The sequence below is a fragment of the Copadichromis virginalis genome, linkage group LG3 (genome assembly GCF_057382275.1).
Source record: "Copadichromis virginalis isolate Kocher_CV1m ecotype Utaka linkage group LG3, C_Virginalis_male_GT1.1, whole genome shotgun sequence".
NCBI lineage: Eukaryota > Metazoa > Chordata > Actinopteri > Cichliformes > Cichlidae > Copadichromis > Copadichromis virginalis.
In genome coordinates this window covers 54,759,631-54,779,161 of record NC_140620.1, presented here as the reverse complement: position 1 = coordinate 54,779,161, position 19,531 = coordinate 54,759,631, and the positions used below count along the sequence as shown (strand labels likewise).

Genomic DNA, 19,531 nt, shown 5'->3' with positions numbered 1-19,531 from the left:
AGCAGATGATTGCTATCGAAAAGCCAAGTCTTTAAGAAAGAAAATCTAGAAAAGTTGTGACACAGGACCTCAGACACGGATCCGTTTATCCATCCACTGTTTGCCAAAACTTCATTAGAAATGGTCTTGGCAGAAAGGCGACTGTCAAAAAGCTATTCTTGAGGAATGGCTAAGGTATCCCAAATGACTCAGCAACTGCACTGAAAATCACTGGCAACAGATATTATGGAGTGATTAATTGTCAATATGGACAAAGGAAGTACAACAGCAAGTGTGTGCAGCCATCTGTAAAACGTTGGAGGCTCTGCTATGGTTTGGGGGTTGCATTTTTCAGCCATGGTGTTGATGATCTCGCAGAAAATTCTGGAATTATGAATGCAGGAGAGTGCAGGAAGATTTCGATCCGTGATGCAGACCATATGGAAAGCATCTGATCATCAGCAGCTTCATATTTCAGCATGGCAATAATCTCAAATACACAGTCAATTCAGTAAAAACACGCCTGGATCAGGAAACAAACATCCAAATACACACATTGACCTCATTAGAACTGTACTGTACTGTTTTTGCCATATACACTGTATTTCTTTTACACATTCCAGTAAATCCCTGCACCTATTTCCTATTTTCCTGGCAACAAGACTTTTGGACAGCAGCCATCAGGAGCTGGCACAGTGTGGTCATAATAAGCCAGACATGGTCAGGAACAATACTCAGGTAGGCTGTATGTAAATAATCCTCACTTGGAAAATAACCCCCATGTCATTACACAACCACCACCAGCCTCAACTGTCAATTAGCAGAGTTGAGGCTACAGCTGTCCGTGTTAGGATACATGCCAGTCAAAGCAGACGTGACCCCATACTTTATCCAGGTATCCAGGCTGTAAATGTGCTTTTTAATGCTGTAAAGTTGGGTGCTTTAACGTGGAAGACTGCCATGGACAGCTGTACGGACAACACGGACTCAACTCTGCTACCAGACGGCGTGGAATTTAAACTCTCCATTGTGTTTTTGTTGTCGGTGCCCTTTGGTGTCATAGCATTCATTGTTGAGGTTCAATACCACCTATGCTCTGACTGTCACCTAGATAGTTACTAAGTTACATGAAGTTAAGTTGCTTTACATTTAAAAATATTACTGTCAGAGCATCACTAAAGTCAAACAGGTTCATCCCCTGTGGACAATGAATCTCTGCATGAACTTTGGTTCCACATAGTTGCAGATATATTTCACTGAGGAATAAAGTTGTGGACAAACCTGGTAAAATCTTTCAGGTTAGAAAATGTCCATTCTTGGGTTTGGGCAAAATAATGCCAATCCTGGCCCAGAAACAGAAGGAAATATTCTGGTTTTACAAAGTCACAATAGGGTGAGGACAGCACAGGTTAGTGTGTGTATATGTTTTCCTAAACAACACAAATTTTGGGCTAATCATGCACTTTTTTCTGCCTTTTATAGCATGTGATGTGCCATGTGACATAAAGACAAAATGGATATGCATAATGAGAGTGTTTCTGATGTAAAACTATTTTTAGAACTCTATGGCCTCTAATCTAATCTTTTTTTATTGGTTATGATGGTGAAGGTCAAGCCTAATACGGGCCTAGCGAAGCTATTCATCATTTTGTCAGGGGATGTTCATGGACTCAGGGACTCTTAATAGTATTTGCAAAGCTGCAGGTGTGTTTATGTGCACAGACTGCAGCAAGTCTTTGTCAGATATACGTCCTTGTTTGTGTTAAAATGTCAGGAATTGAAAAGGGCTGTGAGGAGATTATAACCAATTCAACATAGCAGCAAGTGTACACTGCCAACTTCAAATATCAGATGTCTCCTGAGAGAGGTCATCATCTCCAATATGAATCTGTTTGAAGAGAGCGGGAGGAGCGGCATTGGGTGGTTGACAGGTTGGGTGGATGGACATGGTGAGATGGGCCGCCCTTTATGACGACTCTCTCACTTCTCATCAAGACTGTCAGTCAACTGAAAAACAGAGAGAATGTAGAATCAGCATCAGCGAGGACATGACAGAGAAACTCTGCAATGGCTGACCCTCCTCTATCCCGGCGCAAGTCTCCAAGGCTCTTGTTGCCATGGACACTGTGAGTGAGAGTTTGTAAAGTGCATTGGTGTGGCTCTGCTATCCCTTTCCACTTCTTTATACACACACGCACACACACACACACGTATATGTATACACAAATAAAACATAATGGAACATTTAATAAAAACATGCAGTAATGTATTCTGTATTTTTTCCGGCCTCTTTGCAAAGCAGAGCTGTGCTTCCAAACAATTTCATATTTACAGCAGACACTGAGCAGCATAATCATCAAGACTTAATTCATTCATTTATTGCTTAATATGTCCAATATTGATTTGCCTCTTAACCCCAGTCAGGTTTCTGCTCTCCATCATCTCTCAAGGGAAACCGACTTTTTCATCAGCTAAATAATATCTAAAAATATTGGCTGACAGACGGGCGGATGACAGATGCACTTACGATAGGATAAAATAATAAATGTTGTTTATGCATTAACCATCATTAACCCTAATTCTAACCCATGTTTTGTGAGTCACATGCCGCAGGTTGCTGACCTCTGACCTTACCTATGCATGTCAGCCAACTGATCTGAATCCAGGACCTTCTTGCTATGAGGTGCCAGTGTTAACCACTGCATCATTTTAATTATCATAGTCTAAAATTTCAAATACAATTTATTCTTCAATTCAGTTCAGGTCAGTTCAGTTTCATTTTATTTATATAACAGAAACCACAACAGCAGTTGTTTCAAAGCACTTTATATTGTAAGATCGAGAGCCCAATAGGAGAATTGTACAGAGAAAACAGAGAAACCTCCAATAATCAGATGACCCCCCCATGATCAAGCACTTTGGTGACTGTGGGAAGAAAAAACTCCCTCTTAACAGGAAGAAATCTCCAGCAGAACCAAGCTCAGGGAGGCACAGTCATCTGCTGCGACTGTTTGGATGTGAGGGGAGAAAAACAATACAAAGACAAGCTGTGGAAGTGAGCCAGAGATGAATAATAGCCAAATTAAAAGCAGAGTGGTGTATCAACACATAGTGAGCGAAAAAAGGTGCGTGAAATAGAGCGTCCAACAGCCTAGACTTATTGGAGCATAATTAAGGGAGGATTCAAGGTCACACTCAACGGTTATATAGAAAGTTGCATCTGAGCAAACAACAAAGACTTTTGGAACAATATTCAGCACCACGTTTGGTGAAACCCAAACACAGCATCCGTGCAAACATCTCATACCAGCTGTCTAGCACGGTTGTGGACCGATGATGTCTTGGACTTATTTTGGATCCACAGGACCCGAACACATCACAGTCAGGCATGAAGTCCTCTGTCCAAAGTATTCTAGAGTCAAGTGTGAGTCCATCTAAGCAGGACTGAATAGAGTCCTAAAGAAACTTTCTTTTTCATATCACTTCTTGTTTTGTTGCCCCCGTGTGGTCAAAAATGTAATAATGCAGCTCTATTTTTTCTGCCTCCTATTAACCATTCAAACTCTTCATAAAAAAGAAATAAACAAAATATTCTAATATGAATTATACATGAAACAGTCACGTGCCTGTGTCAGCTCCTCTGTATGTTCAGTATAAAACTGTTAACTTTCTGTTTTTCTCTTTAGAGCTCCAAGCATCCCTTTCAGCATCATCCAGATGCCAGCCCCAGCTGGGTGTCAGATGTTGTAATTTTTCAATTCTGTAATCAAATCAGTCTCCCACTATTCAGGGTCTCCTATTTCCCCAAAAGAAAATGTCTTATCAGCGTTAATGAACAGTGGGAATGAACTTCTCTCTGTCTCTCTCTGCTCAGCTGTCTTTGAAGTGAAACTATTCGGTCTGGCAGTGAAGCAAAATAAAATAAAAAGAAACAAACCCTGATGTTTCCACAAGAGCCGATTGAACGTGATTCTGCTGCTTGAAGGAGTGAAGATGAGTGTTTCAGATGTTCATTACTCCATGAAGCTGGAGCGATGATAATTATTTTGTGCACTTTTATCTCTCTCCATCAGAGCACTGTCAGCTCGATAACTATTCATTATCTGTCGCAAATCGATTAGACACGAGGCAAACAAAAGAGGAATGGTTACATTTAGCCCGGGGTTGTGCTAAATCATTCCACCCATAGCAAATGAAGAAAACTTTTATTAATATCAGTACATTTATGCAGCTATAAAAATGTTGATGATACATTGAATGCTCGTATCTCTGAATTAATATCTTCTGACCTTCATCTTCACCAAGATGTGTAAAGAACAGATGGACGGTTGTAGCTATGGCAATAGGACATTTTTTAAATGAAAGCAGCTACTTGATGTCAAGCAAATCCAGTCATTACGTAGTAATACTATTTAGAAATGAGCTGAAGGCCATCTTGTCTATTAAATGTACCGAGAGAGTAAACGTGCTCTCAACAGAAAGGAGATTTCTGCACAGATTTCAATGAAGTCACACGAACAAACAGGAAATTCAGCAGCATGTCGTTCGCAATTGCAGTCTCGCAATATTCTTTTTTTTTTTCTTTTCTTTTTTTTTTTTTTAAATGACATCAGAAACAGCAGTATGCGACATTACGTGATGGCAGAGCTTCAGTTCATCCTTTGTCTTTTTTTTTTTTTTTTTTTTTTTTTAATAAATAGGACAGGGGGAATGAATGAGAGAAAGAGGGGGAGAGAAAGAAAGAAAACCAAAGGGGAGAAGAGACGGTGAGAAGGGGGGGGAAGAGAGAGAAAAAAAAAAAAAGAACTCCTGGGTCACCTGTATGGAGAAAAAAAAACAAACAAACAAAAAAAACAAACAGAGGAAACAGCAAACAACAAAGAGTAACATAATAATAGAGAAAACAAAGCACCATCACAATAAACTAGCTAGTCATAGATATCAATATTTACTAAATAATAAACGATATTGTGCAGCACGCAAGATAGACAGCGCACAGTGTGCTTTGAGGTAGCAGCCAAGAAAGCTTTAGTCCGCGTCTGTGAATACCCATGTGTGCATACCTGTGTGGATCAGCATGCTTGCATTCCAAAGGTTTCTCCATGTAATGATCTGCTAGGGAGTGTGGGGGGGCCACAGCCCCGTCCTCCAGGGTGTGAAGCGGGTATGGAGGAGATCAAAACTCCAGACATCCAGAGGCCCCCAGAACACAAGAGACCATGGAAGACCAACAGAGGGGCAGCCGCGCCACTGTTCCAGTAAGAGCTGAGGAGAGTCCCAGATGAGGGCTCGCCCAGCAGCCGCGGAGCAGAAGTCAGGGGGAGTTGCAGTGACGCGCCCGTGAGCTCCGCCGGCCCCCAGCTGCGCCTGAGTGACCGAGCCCCAGGCCGAGAGGCCGGGGGCACCCCACCTCCAAAGGGGCCCGAGCGAGCCCCAGGCCCCAGGCCCCGACAAGCGGCCGCCAAGGAGTGAGCCGGTGTGTACCCGGACGCCCACCCCCAGACACAAAGAACCACCAACACACCGACACCTGAGGGAGTCCGCCACCGGCAGGGGAAGTGGTGGTGGGTGGAGATAGGCCTCCAAACCTTGGAGGGCCTGAGGTGTCCCCAGAGAGGTGGCGTCTGATACCCAACCTGACATATAGACACAGACATACAGGCACACACAGATAAACATCCATTCCCACCCTCATGCTCTCATATGCACTTACTCCACACTCAACCAACATGGAGACAGACATAAAGAGACGCTGTACACACAATCACACTCCCCAAGCGTACTCTACAAACCGGGTCTAGGTACCCTTGCCCCTGGAGGGGGGAATTGCACCCAGACCCAGGTGGTTTACCCTTTTCCCTGCGGTGGGGAGAGGCAGACCACCCCGACTCCGCAGCAGCAGGGAGGCCCCACACCCCAGACCGCAGTCGGACGGCCAACTCCTCCTACTAGCCCTCCCGCTCCAGCAGGCCGCAGAGAATGGGGGTGGGAGAAGACTCCAAACCTCCCTCCACCCGCTCATTGTAGTGTTGATGCATATGTGTTCTAAGGTGCAATTAAAACCCAGGAGGGCATGGAGCTACCTGCCAAGGAGCAGCAGGTAAGCGCATAGTCCCTCCTGCTAGCCCTCAATGACTAAGTGTATTTAAAATTGAGAGGTGGGCAACGACGTCAGGGGTGAGGTATACACCCTGATGGTGATTTGGACTCCGTGATTGTGCCCACCCCCAAGATCCTATATGTATGTGTAATGAGAGTGTGAATAATGTGAATGTCTAAGTTGTGTAAGTCTCGCAATATTCTGCACGTACAAACATCTGCTGTCACAGAGTCCACAGAGAGACAGCCATTGAACAAAAGTGCTCCTGGATTTATCCCAGCGAACACTGCCATGAGCCAAAGCTGAACATTTGGCAAAGAAAAATGACGTTGTTATCAGAGTAAGAAGAAACTATGGATTTCTGTCCAAACTCATTCAGGCAGAAAAGTGTGAGGCGGGGGGGAGAATGAAGGTTTGGAGCTGTTTTGAAACTGAGCAACCAATGACCAAAATAAAGCAGTAAATCCTGAAGGAACATCGGAAGATAAGAAAAATAAAGCAAGTTGTGAGGAGAGACGTGCCATGGCCTCTGCCCTAGGACCCCCAAATCCACTCATTCAATTGAAGAACAATTTTATTTATATAGCGCCAAATCCCAACAACAGTTGCCTCAAGTCCCTTTATATTGTACCCTATTGTACCCTACAATAATAAAGAGAAAGCCCCATAAATCAGATGACCCTCTTTGAGTGAGCACGTGGCAAAAGTGGGAAGGAAAAACTCCCTTCAAGCAAGAAGAAATCTCAAGCAGCACCAGGCTCTCATCCAGTGACCTGTCCTGCATTTATGTGCCTCTTGGACGGGTCTATTCTCTGAGGCTTGAAGTTGTTCCTCTGACTGTGTCTTGTTTGTGTGCTTTTAATATAAAAACAGCATGGATGTGACTAAGATGATGTATTTTATTTTATCGCTCACTGTTTTTGCAATATTTCATTTCATATTACTTCTCCTGACCTGTTATAAGGATTACAGGTGACACAGAAAGTACCAAAAACTGTAGTTCCTCTTGCAGCCACTGGAGGCTGACTCCAGAAGTTAGTCAATCCCTATAAGATGTCTATCTTTACAGAAATGAAACTCATGTTTTACAACCTATCTGTGGATATTTTCTCACTTCAAAACAACATGAGAGGGCTGATTTCAAAATAAATATTATTCATCCATCTGGATATAGCTCTGCAAAAAAAGTGTCCCAGTAGAGTAGAAGAGGGCTGTATAAGAAGCACTCCATTTACTGTTTGGCATGTTTTAAATTGAATTTTGTACCCAAACAACATGGATTCATGGCACATAAAAGTCTCTCTGTGTTGCCAACAATAAATGAAATTTGTGTTTAAGTTTTATTCCCTATTATTTTTATTACTCGGTTAATCAGCACCTGTATAGCAAGTAGGTGCATCTGATATTCCTGTGTTGCTGCTGTTCCTGCAGCATCATAATGATAATAACATCGCAACTGACCAGTCTTTGTTTATGTAAAAATGTCTTCTGGAACATATGGTAAGGATGTGTTTTTGTTATTAATTTATTATTAATTTACACAAGTTTTACACAAGATTTGCTGTTAACCAAATTTAGGTGACTCTTGTATTTTTATATTATCGTAGGATATTTACCTCATAATGTAAAGTGCCTTTAGGTGGCTGTTGTTGTGTTGTGATTTGGGGATATATAAATAAAACTGTAGTAATAGTTTTTAATAGCATTAGCTAAATTAGCTAAATTCTTGCCTAATGCTCAGATGCTTTGATCGGGCAGTTGGTATGTTGATCCTGGACCAGCAGTGGTTTGACATTGTTAGGAACAACACCTACACCAGCTGACATCAGTTCTGCTGGACCCAGGCCCTGGGACTAATAGAACAAGAGCTTCATCTGGTTTCGCTTCACAGCTTTCCAGCCTACCAGCCATTGGAGGTCCTGCTGCCTGGTGTTGTAGCAACCTCCATACCTGGTCCAGCCTCACCACTGGCAGAGCTGTGGACTGGCACTTCAGGAACCCCTACACCCTCATCTAAGAGGGCAGATTTTCTCTTCATAGAAAATCCTCCAGTGAATCCTTGTCAATACTGTCATTGTTATGTGACATTAGTGTAACAGTGTATAAAAGTCATAAGAACAACAGGTCTACTTTAAACACAAAGTAAAGAGGCAGCACGGCAGCAAAAGACTATTTGTTTAAAGTAAACTTTAGATGTAGACATGAAAGTTGGTGCAAAGAATCAGGGGACTGTCCGCAGCCAGTGTGCCAAATTTCACAACATTTTACTATCTGGTCCTAGGGGCTGCAGTAAGCCCAAACAGCAGAAGGAGGAGGAAGAAGATGAATAAAGATGATAAAGGGTAGAAGCTCTCTGGGTACCGACTCAACTACGCTGCTTGGCCTCCAATTCCCACAGCCCCCGCTGCTGTGTCATGACCTAAAATGAGCCCTGAATGCAAAACGTCCCTGAAGTGTCAGTGAACAGAAAACTGTCCTTTCATGCTTGGACCTGATATTTAAAGCTTCACCTTTTATTTTTCAAGCTAAGGCTCTCTGTGCTCATACAGTTTCCTCAGTAAAGTGTTTCCAGCAGGAATGCAGGTAATTTTCATAAGGTCACAAACTCACAAATGTAGGCGGTGTTAATCCAATCAGCCAGCTCGTGTTAAATACAAAAACATTTGAAAAGGTTCTAATCAGGTTCACAAATGTTTTTTTATGGCTGCTGAGGCTGAGCTGCTTTTTCCTGAATTGAAAATGGCAAAATTAACATTTGCGTCATCATTTTGGATCCAACTGAGGAGTTTCCTTGGGTAAGAAAACTGATGATGACGGTGATGGTGCTGAATGAGCCATTTGAGCATTAAGAGTGATTCTTTCCCGTATCCTAGGGCTAAGCAGTCAGCTAGCCAAAGTGTGTGTATGTGTATTTTTGAACTGTCAGCATTATCTTATGTGCTATTACCTTTTTATCTCTGATGTGTATCTCATAAAATCTGTAGGATCGACACATAATCCCCAGTGAAATTTGAAAACTAAAACCACTGGCTCTGTGTGTGAGCGTTATTTTGAAAAAGAACAACCCCTAAACAATGTGTAGGAGAGCTATACCTAAAAACATAGTGTCTATTGTTTCTCCAGCCTGTGCGCTCCAGCAGCCAAATCATGCAAAGTTCTACTGAAGGTAGTGGGTAAGCCAGAAGAGTGGAAAAACAGTAGCATAATAAGATTGGCTTAGAGCAAATTCATGCTGGAACAATGCTGCAATAATGGAAAACCGAGACATATCAAGATGAGGATAACACAGACCAAATTTAGCCCCTATTAGCTAATAGATTAATGTGGCTGCCTATTATGCTGTATAGATCTCTGCTAATGCTAATACAAATGTCATATCTCTTAAACCAAACAGACTGAGCTGAGCCCTGAATGTAAAAAGATAAATCCCCTCCCTAATGCATTTACCAGGCCAAGGATCCACTCAGTCATGTTTGTGCTGATCTGGCCACCAGAGGGCAATGTGTAAGTGCTGCTACTCCAGCACATGATTGCATGAGACTTCTAATCTATTCTGTGTTCTCACAGTCTGCCATTTTGCCACCGTGGTTTCCCCATCTTAACACTGCCGGGAATTTTATATCAACAGTGCATCAGGTCAGAGGCTGAGCATGTGTTTCCCTTTTTTCTCTCTCATCAGGAGCCCTTTTGACGAGCTACTTTCAGAAATAACTCTCCACAGTTGTGGCTGACTAATGATGTTTATAGGGAGAGAAGAGCCCTCCCACTGCACAGAACTGCACATGTAACTGAAGAGAGCTGATTGACAGATTGAGATCATGGAAATTACAGACAAAAGGTATTTATGGAAATGTATTCAGAGTTCAAATATTACTCAGTCTTGAGTCCATGAGTTATTATCAAAGACAGAAAAACGTCAGCGTGAAAAAAAGCCACCATATTTGCATGAGCACTGTGAAAGCAAACACATATTAGAATATGAGGATCACTTCAGACATCCTTGAGGTGACGATGTTTGCTGCAGTGGCTTCTTTCCGATCACTAATTCATTTTGCAATTCGTCTCAACATGCCGCACCTGTCTCTGTGCCAAATTGGCCGCTGTTCTTGGTTGTTTTTGACAGGCCTACATTGTTACATTGAAAAAAAAAAGCAGCAAATCAACCGTCCTCTCACTTGATTTCACAACTAACCCGCTTGAACAGGAGCATGTCCGAGATAGGTCTGTGAAGTGCACGCCAGCAGTGCGCAAACAATTACACAGAACAACGGTGGCACAAAACCTGCCTGTTTTGTGGCACCCGATAAGAGAGCCCTGAATAAATGTGCCTGCATGCATGAAAGACTTGTGAGGGAGAGGTGTTTGCAGGATAAATATTGCGGTTGGCCTTCGTGCATGTGTACAGAACAATTACATGCTTCATTGTTGTGACAAAAATGGGCCGAAACAGTTGCTATTTGCTACTAATTTAGCTTGAGAAGTCCCCAACAGCGGGGGGCAGAAATCTCATTGGATACTGTATGCCAGCAAGTACGCTTTTCCTGGAGGCTGCTGGCTTTTAGTTGCATAGTAACGCTATAGGATGACACATCAAAATGCCCAGACACACTGGAAACTGGCTTTGGTCTAATTGCTGCACTTTTGGGTGATTTACTTGCCTTCAGCCCCTTCAGAAACTACAGCAGAACAATTAGAAAGCCAAGGAACTGTGATGACTCATAAGTTATCTCTGCTGTAGCTGATGATGAAAATGTTGGCTGTCTATAAATCAAACGGTCATTTAATCGCTCCTAACTTTTTGTTTTTCTAAGAAATGAATCTTCATACTTTTATTTTTATTAGAAATAATAACAGAGTCATTAGGGCAGGGACACAATTAAACAGGCTTTTCCTAATCATGGACGTGAGCCCAGAGCAATCAGCAGGTGCACTCAGAGAAAACACAATATTCACACTCGATGTTAATCAGGTGGGTCAATCATCAGCCCGACTCCAGTGTAAAATCAGCAGATGAACTGTGATCAAGTGTGAAATATGAGTAAGAGCATGACAAATACTGGATTTTTGAGGGTGATACCAACATTGATTTTTTTTCAACAGTAAAAAACACCCATAACGTTGGATGGAAAAAATATTTTAAGTTTATGTTGTTTAAGTTATTTACTCGAGGCTTGTGCTTTATATGCACTTGGTTGTTACAAATTATTATCATTTCATTCATTTTTACGAAGGCCATAACCAGGGCTTAGGAATTAGTGAGCAATTTTAATGAAGCGTGACTGAAATATTCAATTCAGTTTTATTCATATAGCATCAAATCACAACAACAGCTGTGTTTTATATTGTAAGGTAAAGACTTTTTATCCCAATACTTTAAACATTTACATCATGACTCAACCAGTCTGGAATTTTCAAGTTCAATACATTATAATTAATGAAGGAAACTGATAACAGATTTATTTACAGTTAAAAACACGAGGCACTCTGAGAGAGAAAAGCTCTGCCAAAGAGGCTCACGCTCCGGATAGTGTTTCCTTTTAAGGGAATCATATTTTGTATATACTGATTTTGTTCTCTTTGTTTGCAGTGTAGTAAAAATAGCACATTTTGACAGATTATAATGGGATATTTATAATCCACAGTTTTAATGATAAAAGGGAGTTTATGAAAATTCAACCTTATTTGACCCTGAAAAGAAAAGTTGTGAGGTGTGCTATTCAAAATATCTGTATATGGAATGCTTAACCTCTCCCATTGAATTTTAGCACGGTAAAGACACAGCGTAAGATTTAGACCAGCACATTTCCAAGTTAGATAATTTTATTGGAAACTGTAACAAACAAACAAATAAAATCGACATAATGATCAACAAGAAAACTTCACAAACTAGAAAAAACACACAAATTCAGATTAAGGTAAAAACTGTAGATTGCTTTCACTATACAATGCTTAAATATTCACAAATGTGAATGTACTGCATGGCAGTACAGTTAATTTATATCTGCCAGCTGTGCTGTTGGCCAGAAGGGTCCAGGTAGAAACTGTGCTACTGCTGAGTGATAGATATAATGAAGCAGAACATGCAGGAGGTTAGTGCCACAGGAGAGGATGCAAATGATCCACTGTGAAGAAGAATGGCCCAGGGAAAATAATAAAAAGCTACAGTATTTACTTATATAAATATACTCTATGGAAGTTGGTTTTTCTCTGTATGTATGATTGGAGGTTCTACCTTACAATATACTGTTGTTGTAATTTGGTGCTGTATAAATAAAATTGAATTGACTTGAAGTAGAATTTTCTGGCATCTCTCCTTTACTTTTAGTAGTTTTTTAATGAAAACTTTTTTCCTTTTACTCCTTGCATTTTTAAAATCTGTACTTTCCACTTTCTACATTTCCAAACCAGCCTTTGGTTTAACATTTGAGGGGAGTTATTATTTCATGTCACTGAGAGCCTAGAGGAGCGACCATAAAGAGAGTGACTTTTTTAAAGTGGCAGGTAATTTCAAATGCATCATTTCTATCAGCTCAACAAACATCAGCAAACACACAAACTATGTGTGTGCAGTCACACAAACACAGTGCTAGCTAAAGGTCCAGCTGCTGTATTTCGCAGGGAGAGAAAAGAAAGTGAGCTAACTTCACTCAGAGATGGAGAAAGATAAGAAGGACAGGAGAGGAGAGGAGAGGAAGAAGAAAGGTTAGATTTAAAGGTAAGTGGGATTTCATAACCTGGAAATTTAAAGCTCACATGTAAGTCCTCATGTTTTTAAATGTGTCCAACTGTATAGGGTATAATATAAAGACAGCATAAACATTATACTGTCAGTGTAGAAGATGGAAATCAGCCAGGATAACTCATGAAACATCTTGTTGAATTCACTTGATTAAATCCACAAAGAGCCGCGAACCTCAGAGGAGCAGCATCAGTCGATCAGCTGATCACAGCCTGTGCATTAAGAAAATCCACTTTTCATTTGCTGATTAAATGGCAAAGTCACCATTTACAATGTGATCAACAGAGAATAGAGATATTTTGTTTTCGTTCTTTTTCATTGCTCATGTCCTACTTAACTGACTCAGACTGAGTACATTTATTAGAATTAATATTTACACTTAAACAAAGTTTGTATTCCTATCCACTAATATAATTTATTATTGCACTAATATAGCACCAGGTTCAATTAGTTTAACATAAGAATACGTGGTAGAACTGTTCTTCTAGCAGTTACTTTATTACTGTAAGTACATTACAGAGCCTGTACTTTTTTACATTTACTTGACTAAAGAAGTTGAATCAGTACTTTAACTTTTACTGGAGTATTTTTAACAGTTTTATCTGTACTTCTACTTAAGTCCAGACATGCTGTACTTTGACCAACTCTACCTCTGTCTCTATATTTGATCATTAGTCTGCAGAGGAACTAGATTTTTTATACAATGATAAATTTACACCTGTACTCTGCAAACTGCAACAGAGCTCATATCTTTTATGCCACTTTAGATCTGCTGTGTTTAGAGTGCAACATATGATTTTCTAGTCATATTATGTTCCATACTTGATGTTTTTGGAGACTTTTATGTTGTTAGGCAGGATAATGGCATCACATTGAAATTTAGGTGTTAAAAATACACAGTGATTGATATTCATGTAAAAGAAAAACATTTAAATGAGAGGCCACTAAATAAAGTTTTTTTAGTAACTCTCAGCAGTTCATTGGACATGAAATAGTTGGTAGACATGTTATTATTAAGTTTATGAGAAACTTCACGATTAAGGCTAAAGGAAACACTTTTATTCAAATACAATTTCTTGTCATAATGGATGCAAAAATAAATTAATAAGATCTATTTATGGTTTATTGTTTGAAGCCGAGCATCTACTAAGCCATGCCGACACCGGCCACCACCCAACCCACCTGAGGCTTTCCACCTCAGTCGTCTCCCTCTTCTGTGTCCTGAAGGTTCCCACCTTCTCCGCCGTCGTCAGTCTCTGGAACTGAAGCCTCATGAACTGATTTGTTTCAGCAGATGGCCACGTGGTCGGCCTCCTGAACTGTTTTTTTGGACAGTTTTTTCTTTTCTTCTGAGTTCTCCTTCCTGGAGCTCCAGCACCCACCCACCCAGGTTGGGTGGAAATGTTCTCATTTTAAGAGCTTGATTGTGAAAGATTAAACTGCTGATGTCCACAGAGGTTTAAAGATAAGCTATAAATAAATAATAATTATGCATACTTTATTGAATTCCTCTCTGCACTTAACGCATTCACTCAGTGAAGCAGTGTACCTATCTAATCTAACACTCAGGGAGCAGTGTGCAGGGACAGTACCTTTCTCAGGGCTAGCTCATCTGTTCAGTGGAGTTGAACCCCTGATCTTCAAATCATGGGGCCACCACTCTACCTACTGAGCTATCCCTGCCCGAACTTCAAACTTACATACATTTTTAAAAATCTAAAAAGCCATTTTTGTCATATATTCTTTTATGAGTTTTTTTTTCTTTTTTAAATGTTCAATCAGTATAGCTCTACTCCTAAATGGACCTTTGAGGATTTGAGCATTTGGCAAAAATAAGAGTTCCTTTTAATTGTAAAACACAAATCTGAGGATGTTGGAAGACATTTGAGGTTCTGATCAGCTTTGTGGCATGTAGATGGTCCTTTTATTAAAGTCCTGAAGAAAACTCATAAACACTGAGGCCCTGCTATGTGCCAACGTGTATCTGGACCCTTACAAAACAAAGATGTGAAGCAATATTAATATTTATTGGGATTTTTTTTTTAATTTCCAGGTTTCAGTTACTGTTGTTGATATGTTAAGAGTAAGAATAAGTTCAGATTCTCTTAAAAATAATAACACTAATATGTTAACAATTGTTGGACTTGTGGAGGTATTTTGAGAACCCTAAGAGACTCTTATAAACATCTGAAGGAAAATATTCTTTAATCATCGATGCAGACTAATCAGAAATGTTGATTAGTGATTTTATTGTATTTTGGAGAGTTAGAACAAACAGGTGGGATTCTCAAAGTCAGTCAGTTTCTTGGGGTCTGAAGCAACAACAGCACAGAGCTCTGAATTTTTGGAAGAAGCCGTTTCTTTTCTTCTTTTTCTCCTTTATTTGAATGTTGTCAGACTTCTCTGAATTATTAGTAATAGAGACAACTGGCTCAGACATGGATAGACTTACAGAAGGGAGTTCCTCACTGGGAAGATCATCAGACAGAATTTTGGAAGCAGGTTCTTCAGTACGAAGAACATCAGCCATTTGTGAACTTTCAAACGGAGGTTCTTTAGTAGGAAGAACATGTGACTTCGGCAGACCTTCAGAATGAGGTTCTTTAGTTGGAAGAACATCAGGCACTACTGGACTTTCACAAGTGGGCTGGAAGATCTGGCATATGCTCTTCTTTGCTACATCAGCAATTGTTCTGAGCAGCTCTGGTGCAAAGTTTGCAATTTTGTTCAGCAGAATCTGTTCTGGATATTTCTCTCTGACTTCAGACAGGATACTTTGCACCATGCCACCTCTGATGGACCTTGAGAAGATGTCCTGGTTTTCCATTGTTGGGAGAGATTTGGACACTCGATCCAAAGTGGCCTTTGTCACACTGGTGGAGAGGATGCTCAATCTCTGGGAGGCCATGTTCAGTAGGGAGTGAGGAGGAAGCTCCCAGAAGCCATGCAGGACACGGGGAACCACCTCTATCACCACATCTGGAGCAGTGAGCAGTTTGGAGGTTTGTGCGTCCTGCTGCCTCTCTTTAAGGAGGTCAATGTACTGCCTGACATTGCTGAGGAGCTTAGGTGTTCTGCAGAATAAAGTTATAAGAATGATCTTTTACACCTATTTAAAGAATCACAGAAATATTGAAACACTGTAGCTGGACTGTTAATTCAGGAGGTATGGCCTCTGGAAATCCCAGCAGCATCCAGGCTTGAAACTTGATGTCCCTCATTTTATGTATTATGTTCACTGCCCACACCTGAAACAGAAAGCACGTTTACATTGCAGTTTTGTTGAAAGGTTATGTGATCATCATGGGAAAAAAAAGATCTCCAAGTGACTAAAAGTTTTCTAGTCTTACCAGTTTCAGAAGAGGTTTGGCTTCTGTTTCTTCCAAATCCTCCAATTCAAACTCCCAAAGTGTTCAAAAGAAAACAAAAGAGAAGTTTTCTCTCAGATATTTACACTTCAGCACAAACAGTTTCAGGTGTGAGGTGGATGGTCTGTAGGTGTCACAGTAACTCACTGCACTCTGACTGTCTCTTTGCTCCTCTCCACCAAAAGATCTCCCATACCTTCTGCAGTGAGGCTCGATGGTATTTGGTTTTCCTTCTGAAGTCTGAGGAACTCCATCATCATTGAAATCTAAAAATAAAAGGAGACATTTAATCAGCACCACTCTCAAGTCCTCAGAAATCACCTGATATTTTATCTCAGTTTTGGTTTGGATGGGTCTGGGTCTTACCTGAGCCCTGTAACCAGGAGGATACTAGCAGATCTCCACAGTATCATATATGGGTATGTTGAACAACACCTATCAAAAAAAAAAGAGATTACTCATTGTTACTTAAATTGATTCTCAGGTTGTCACCTTTTAAAACGGCATCAAATTCTTCAAACTGTTGAAATGCAGTAAAAACAAAGTGTCACATATGCTGATGGGTTTGTAGTAGTGCTGTCAGTGTTAATCTCGTTAAAATGACGTTAATGCCATAACCACATTAACGCGCCAAATCTCCGTCAGCAAGTTAATGTGCGTGGGGCTGCACGTCGTTAACGTATTAATAAGCTAACCACGTTAATATGGTTAGATACCATATTTTCTAAGATTTTCAGGGCCGAGTACAATAACCTCAGTTTTATCTGAATTTAGAAGCAGAAAATCAGAGGCCATCCAGGTCTTTATGTCTTTATGACATTCCTGCAGTTTAACTGATTGGTGTGTGTGAATTGACTGCAATCTAATGACATCTAATGGTGAGATTTTATACACCGTAACTTTAATGATACTTGAAAATAGGCTTCAGCCTCAGCCTGTTCAGTCAGCACACAGTCTGTGTAATATGTCTATAAAAATGAATATAAGTTTTCCTCCCTTTTCCAATCAGAACTTCCAAATAGAATTTTTGAGGTTTGGCACCACTAAGCTGTGGGATGTTTTTTCTTCTTCTTCTACAATATATATCTTACACACTGTACTACACTGTAATTACTGCATTTCTATAAAAATACTCTAAACCTTCTTCAAAAACTTTAAAGTCTATTTGGGCAATTTGAACACGAAAACCATTAAGTGAGGTATAAAAGTATAGATCCAATGTTCACATCAGGGCCCATGGGGTCAGGAGTAAATTAGACTTAGTCACTGTCTGTGGCAAAAAAAATCAATATACCACCATAACTAACAAATATTTCCATAATTAAAACACCTCCTGTTGTGTGAAGACTGCTGTAAGACATCTGTAGGCATGTTTGATGTACTCACTGCAGCTGTTACTAGAAATAGTCGGACAGAAATGGCAGTAAGACATTTTAAAAGGGCCTAATAACTAAAATACGCGCACTGGCCACTGTATTAGGCACACTTGCTCAACTGCTCATTAACACAAATATCTATCAGCCACTTACATGGCTGGAGAAGAGCATGTAGGCATGCAGACGCGGTCATGATGACCCATCAAAGTTCAAACTGAGCATCAGAATGGTGGGAAGAAAAGATGATTTAAGGGACTTAAATAGAAGAATTAGCAAGACTATTCCAAACACTCTGTTCTAAGTATAGTCTTTTTACCGGACTGAGTGCAGTATAAGAAAATACAGATTTTCAGCCTGGTTACCTCACTTACCTTTTCACGTTTTACCTTTTTATGCCTTAACCTGCATAATTTGTGTCTACTACATTAATGTATTTGTGACTTAAATGTTCAGTTTCTTCCTTTCTGTACCGACCTCTTGTGGTAAGATGTAATCATGTCACCACTGTGCTGTCTTACTTGTCGGTTACTGCGTTTATGTGGCACTGGATGTCTATAAGACAGCAACAGTAAGGTATTTATTTAAATTTTTCAGTGCCCTCTCTCTAGAGGTGAGAAGTAACCAAGTACAAATGCTTTGTTACTGTACTTAAGTAAAAATTTTCAGGTGTCTGTAATTTACTTGAGTAGTTTTTTTTTGTTTTTTTTTTTTTAAATGAAAACTTCTTCCTTTTACACCCTACGTTTTTAAAACAACTATCGGTACTTTCTACATTTTCAAACCAGGCTCGTTACTTTTGATTTAACATTTGAGGGGAGTTATTATTTCAAGTCACTGCGAGCCTAGAGGAGCCTAACCTCTATCAGCTCAACAAACATCAGGGCCCTATTTCAGGAAGCCGGTTTAGTGCAAACTCTGAGTAAGTATACCCTGAGTTAACGAAAACTCTGGGTTTTCGGTTTCACAAAGCGAGTTTAGATTAATTCTGAGTGAGTTACTATGACGACACACTCCGTGAAGCTAACCTGCCCCCTAGCAGGTTTACTTCAACTAACCCTGACGTTCTCCGCCTCTTTGTCAGAAACCTGACTGTAGGAAGTGTCAGACATGGCGTGCTCCTTCCTTGAAGAGCCAGTAGATGTTGAAGCCCAAATTCTCCGCAGAGCTCTCCGCCGGGAGAGAGTGATTAGAGCGCGTTTGGACATTTTATCATTTCCTGATGATTTTCTGTGTGAACGTTACCGTTTTTCAGCACAATCTATAAATGGTAAAATGGTAAATGGCCTGCATTTGTATAGCGCTTTTCTAGTCCTTAAGGACCCCAAAGCGCTTCACACTACATTCAGTCATTCACCCATTCACACACACATTCACACACTGGCGATGGCAAGCTACATTGTAGCCACAGCTGCCCTGGGGCGCACTGACAGAGGCGAGGCTGCCGGACACTGGCGCCACCGGGCCCTCTGACCACCACCAGTAGGCAAACATGGGGTTAGTATCTTGCCCAAGGATATTTGGCATGCAGCCAGGAGGCAGCCTGGGATCGATATAATTTATTTGAATAACATCCTCAGGCCTAATATTGCTCATGTGACACATCGCGGACATGCTCTCAGTTCTGTACATATTATTTGTATTGCACTTCGGTTTTTTGCAAACGGAAGCTTTCTGTATAATATTGGTGACGCTGAGCACGTTTCCAAGGCTACCGTCTGTCGGGCAGTCAGGAATGTTACAGTTGCACTGAAACGTCTCCTGTACTCGTCTGTGGTGTTCCCCAGTCATAGACCCACAAGATTCATCAAAGAGGGATGCCACAAAATTGCAGGTATCAGGATGAACAAAACTTAATTCATGATGTGGTGATACTTGAACTACTACTTAAATTTTACATTTATTCTCACGGTTCCCAGGCGTGATTGGCTGTATAGATGGCACTCACATTCCAATCATTGCTCCTTCAGTA

General features: G+C 40.6%; 1 protein-coding gene across 1 annotated transcript; it reads right to left on the bottom strand.

Moving 5' to 3' along the window:
- Window positions 1–15,050: 15,050 nt before the first annotated feature.
- On the bottom strand, window positions 15,051–16,443 carry LOC146715317 (uncharacterized). The gene is made up of 2 exons (XM_085441144.1): window positions 16,345–16,443; window positions 15,051–15,918 (listed from the first exon to the last, which is right to left on the bottom strand). Exons 1-2 carry the CDS (start codon window positions 16,441–16,443, stop codon window positions 15,112–15,114), a joined length of 906 nt encoding a protein of 301 aa, XP_085297270.1. The 3' UTR covers window positions 15,051–15,111.
- Window positions 16,444–19,531: the final 3,088 nt, after the last annotated feature.

Coding starts and splice junctions, on each gene's coding strand:
- LOC146715317 (XM_085441144.1), bottom strand. CDS start 16,443: ATGATGGAGTTCCTCAGACTTCAGAAGGAAAACCAAATACCATCGAGC. Junction 15,919..16,344: donor TGGAGAGGAGCAAAGAGACA/GTCAGAGTGCAG, acceptor TAGGTGTAAAAG/ATCATTCTTATAACTTTATT.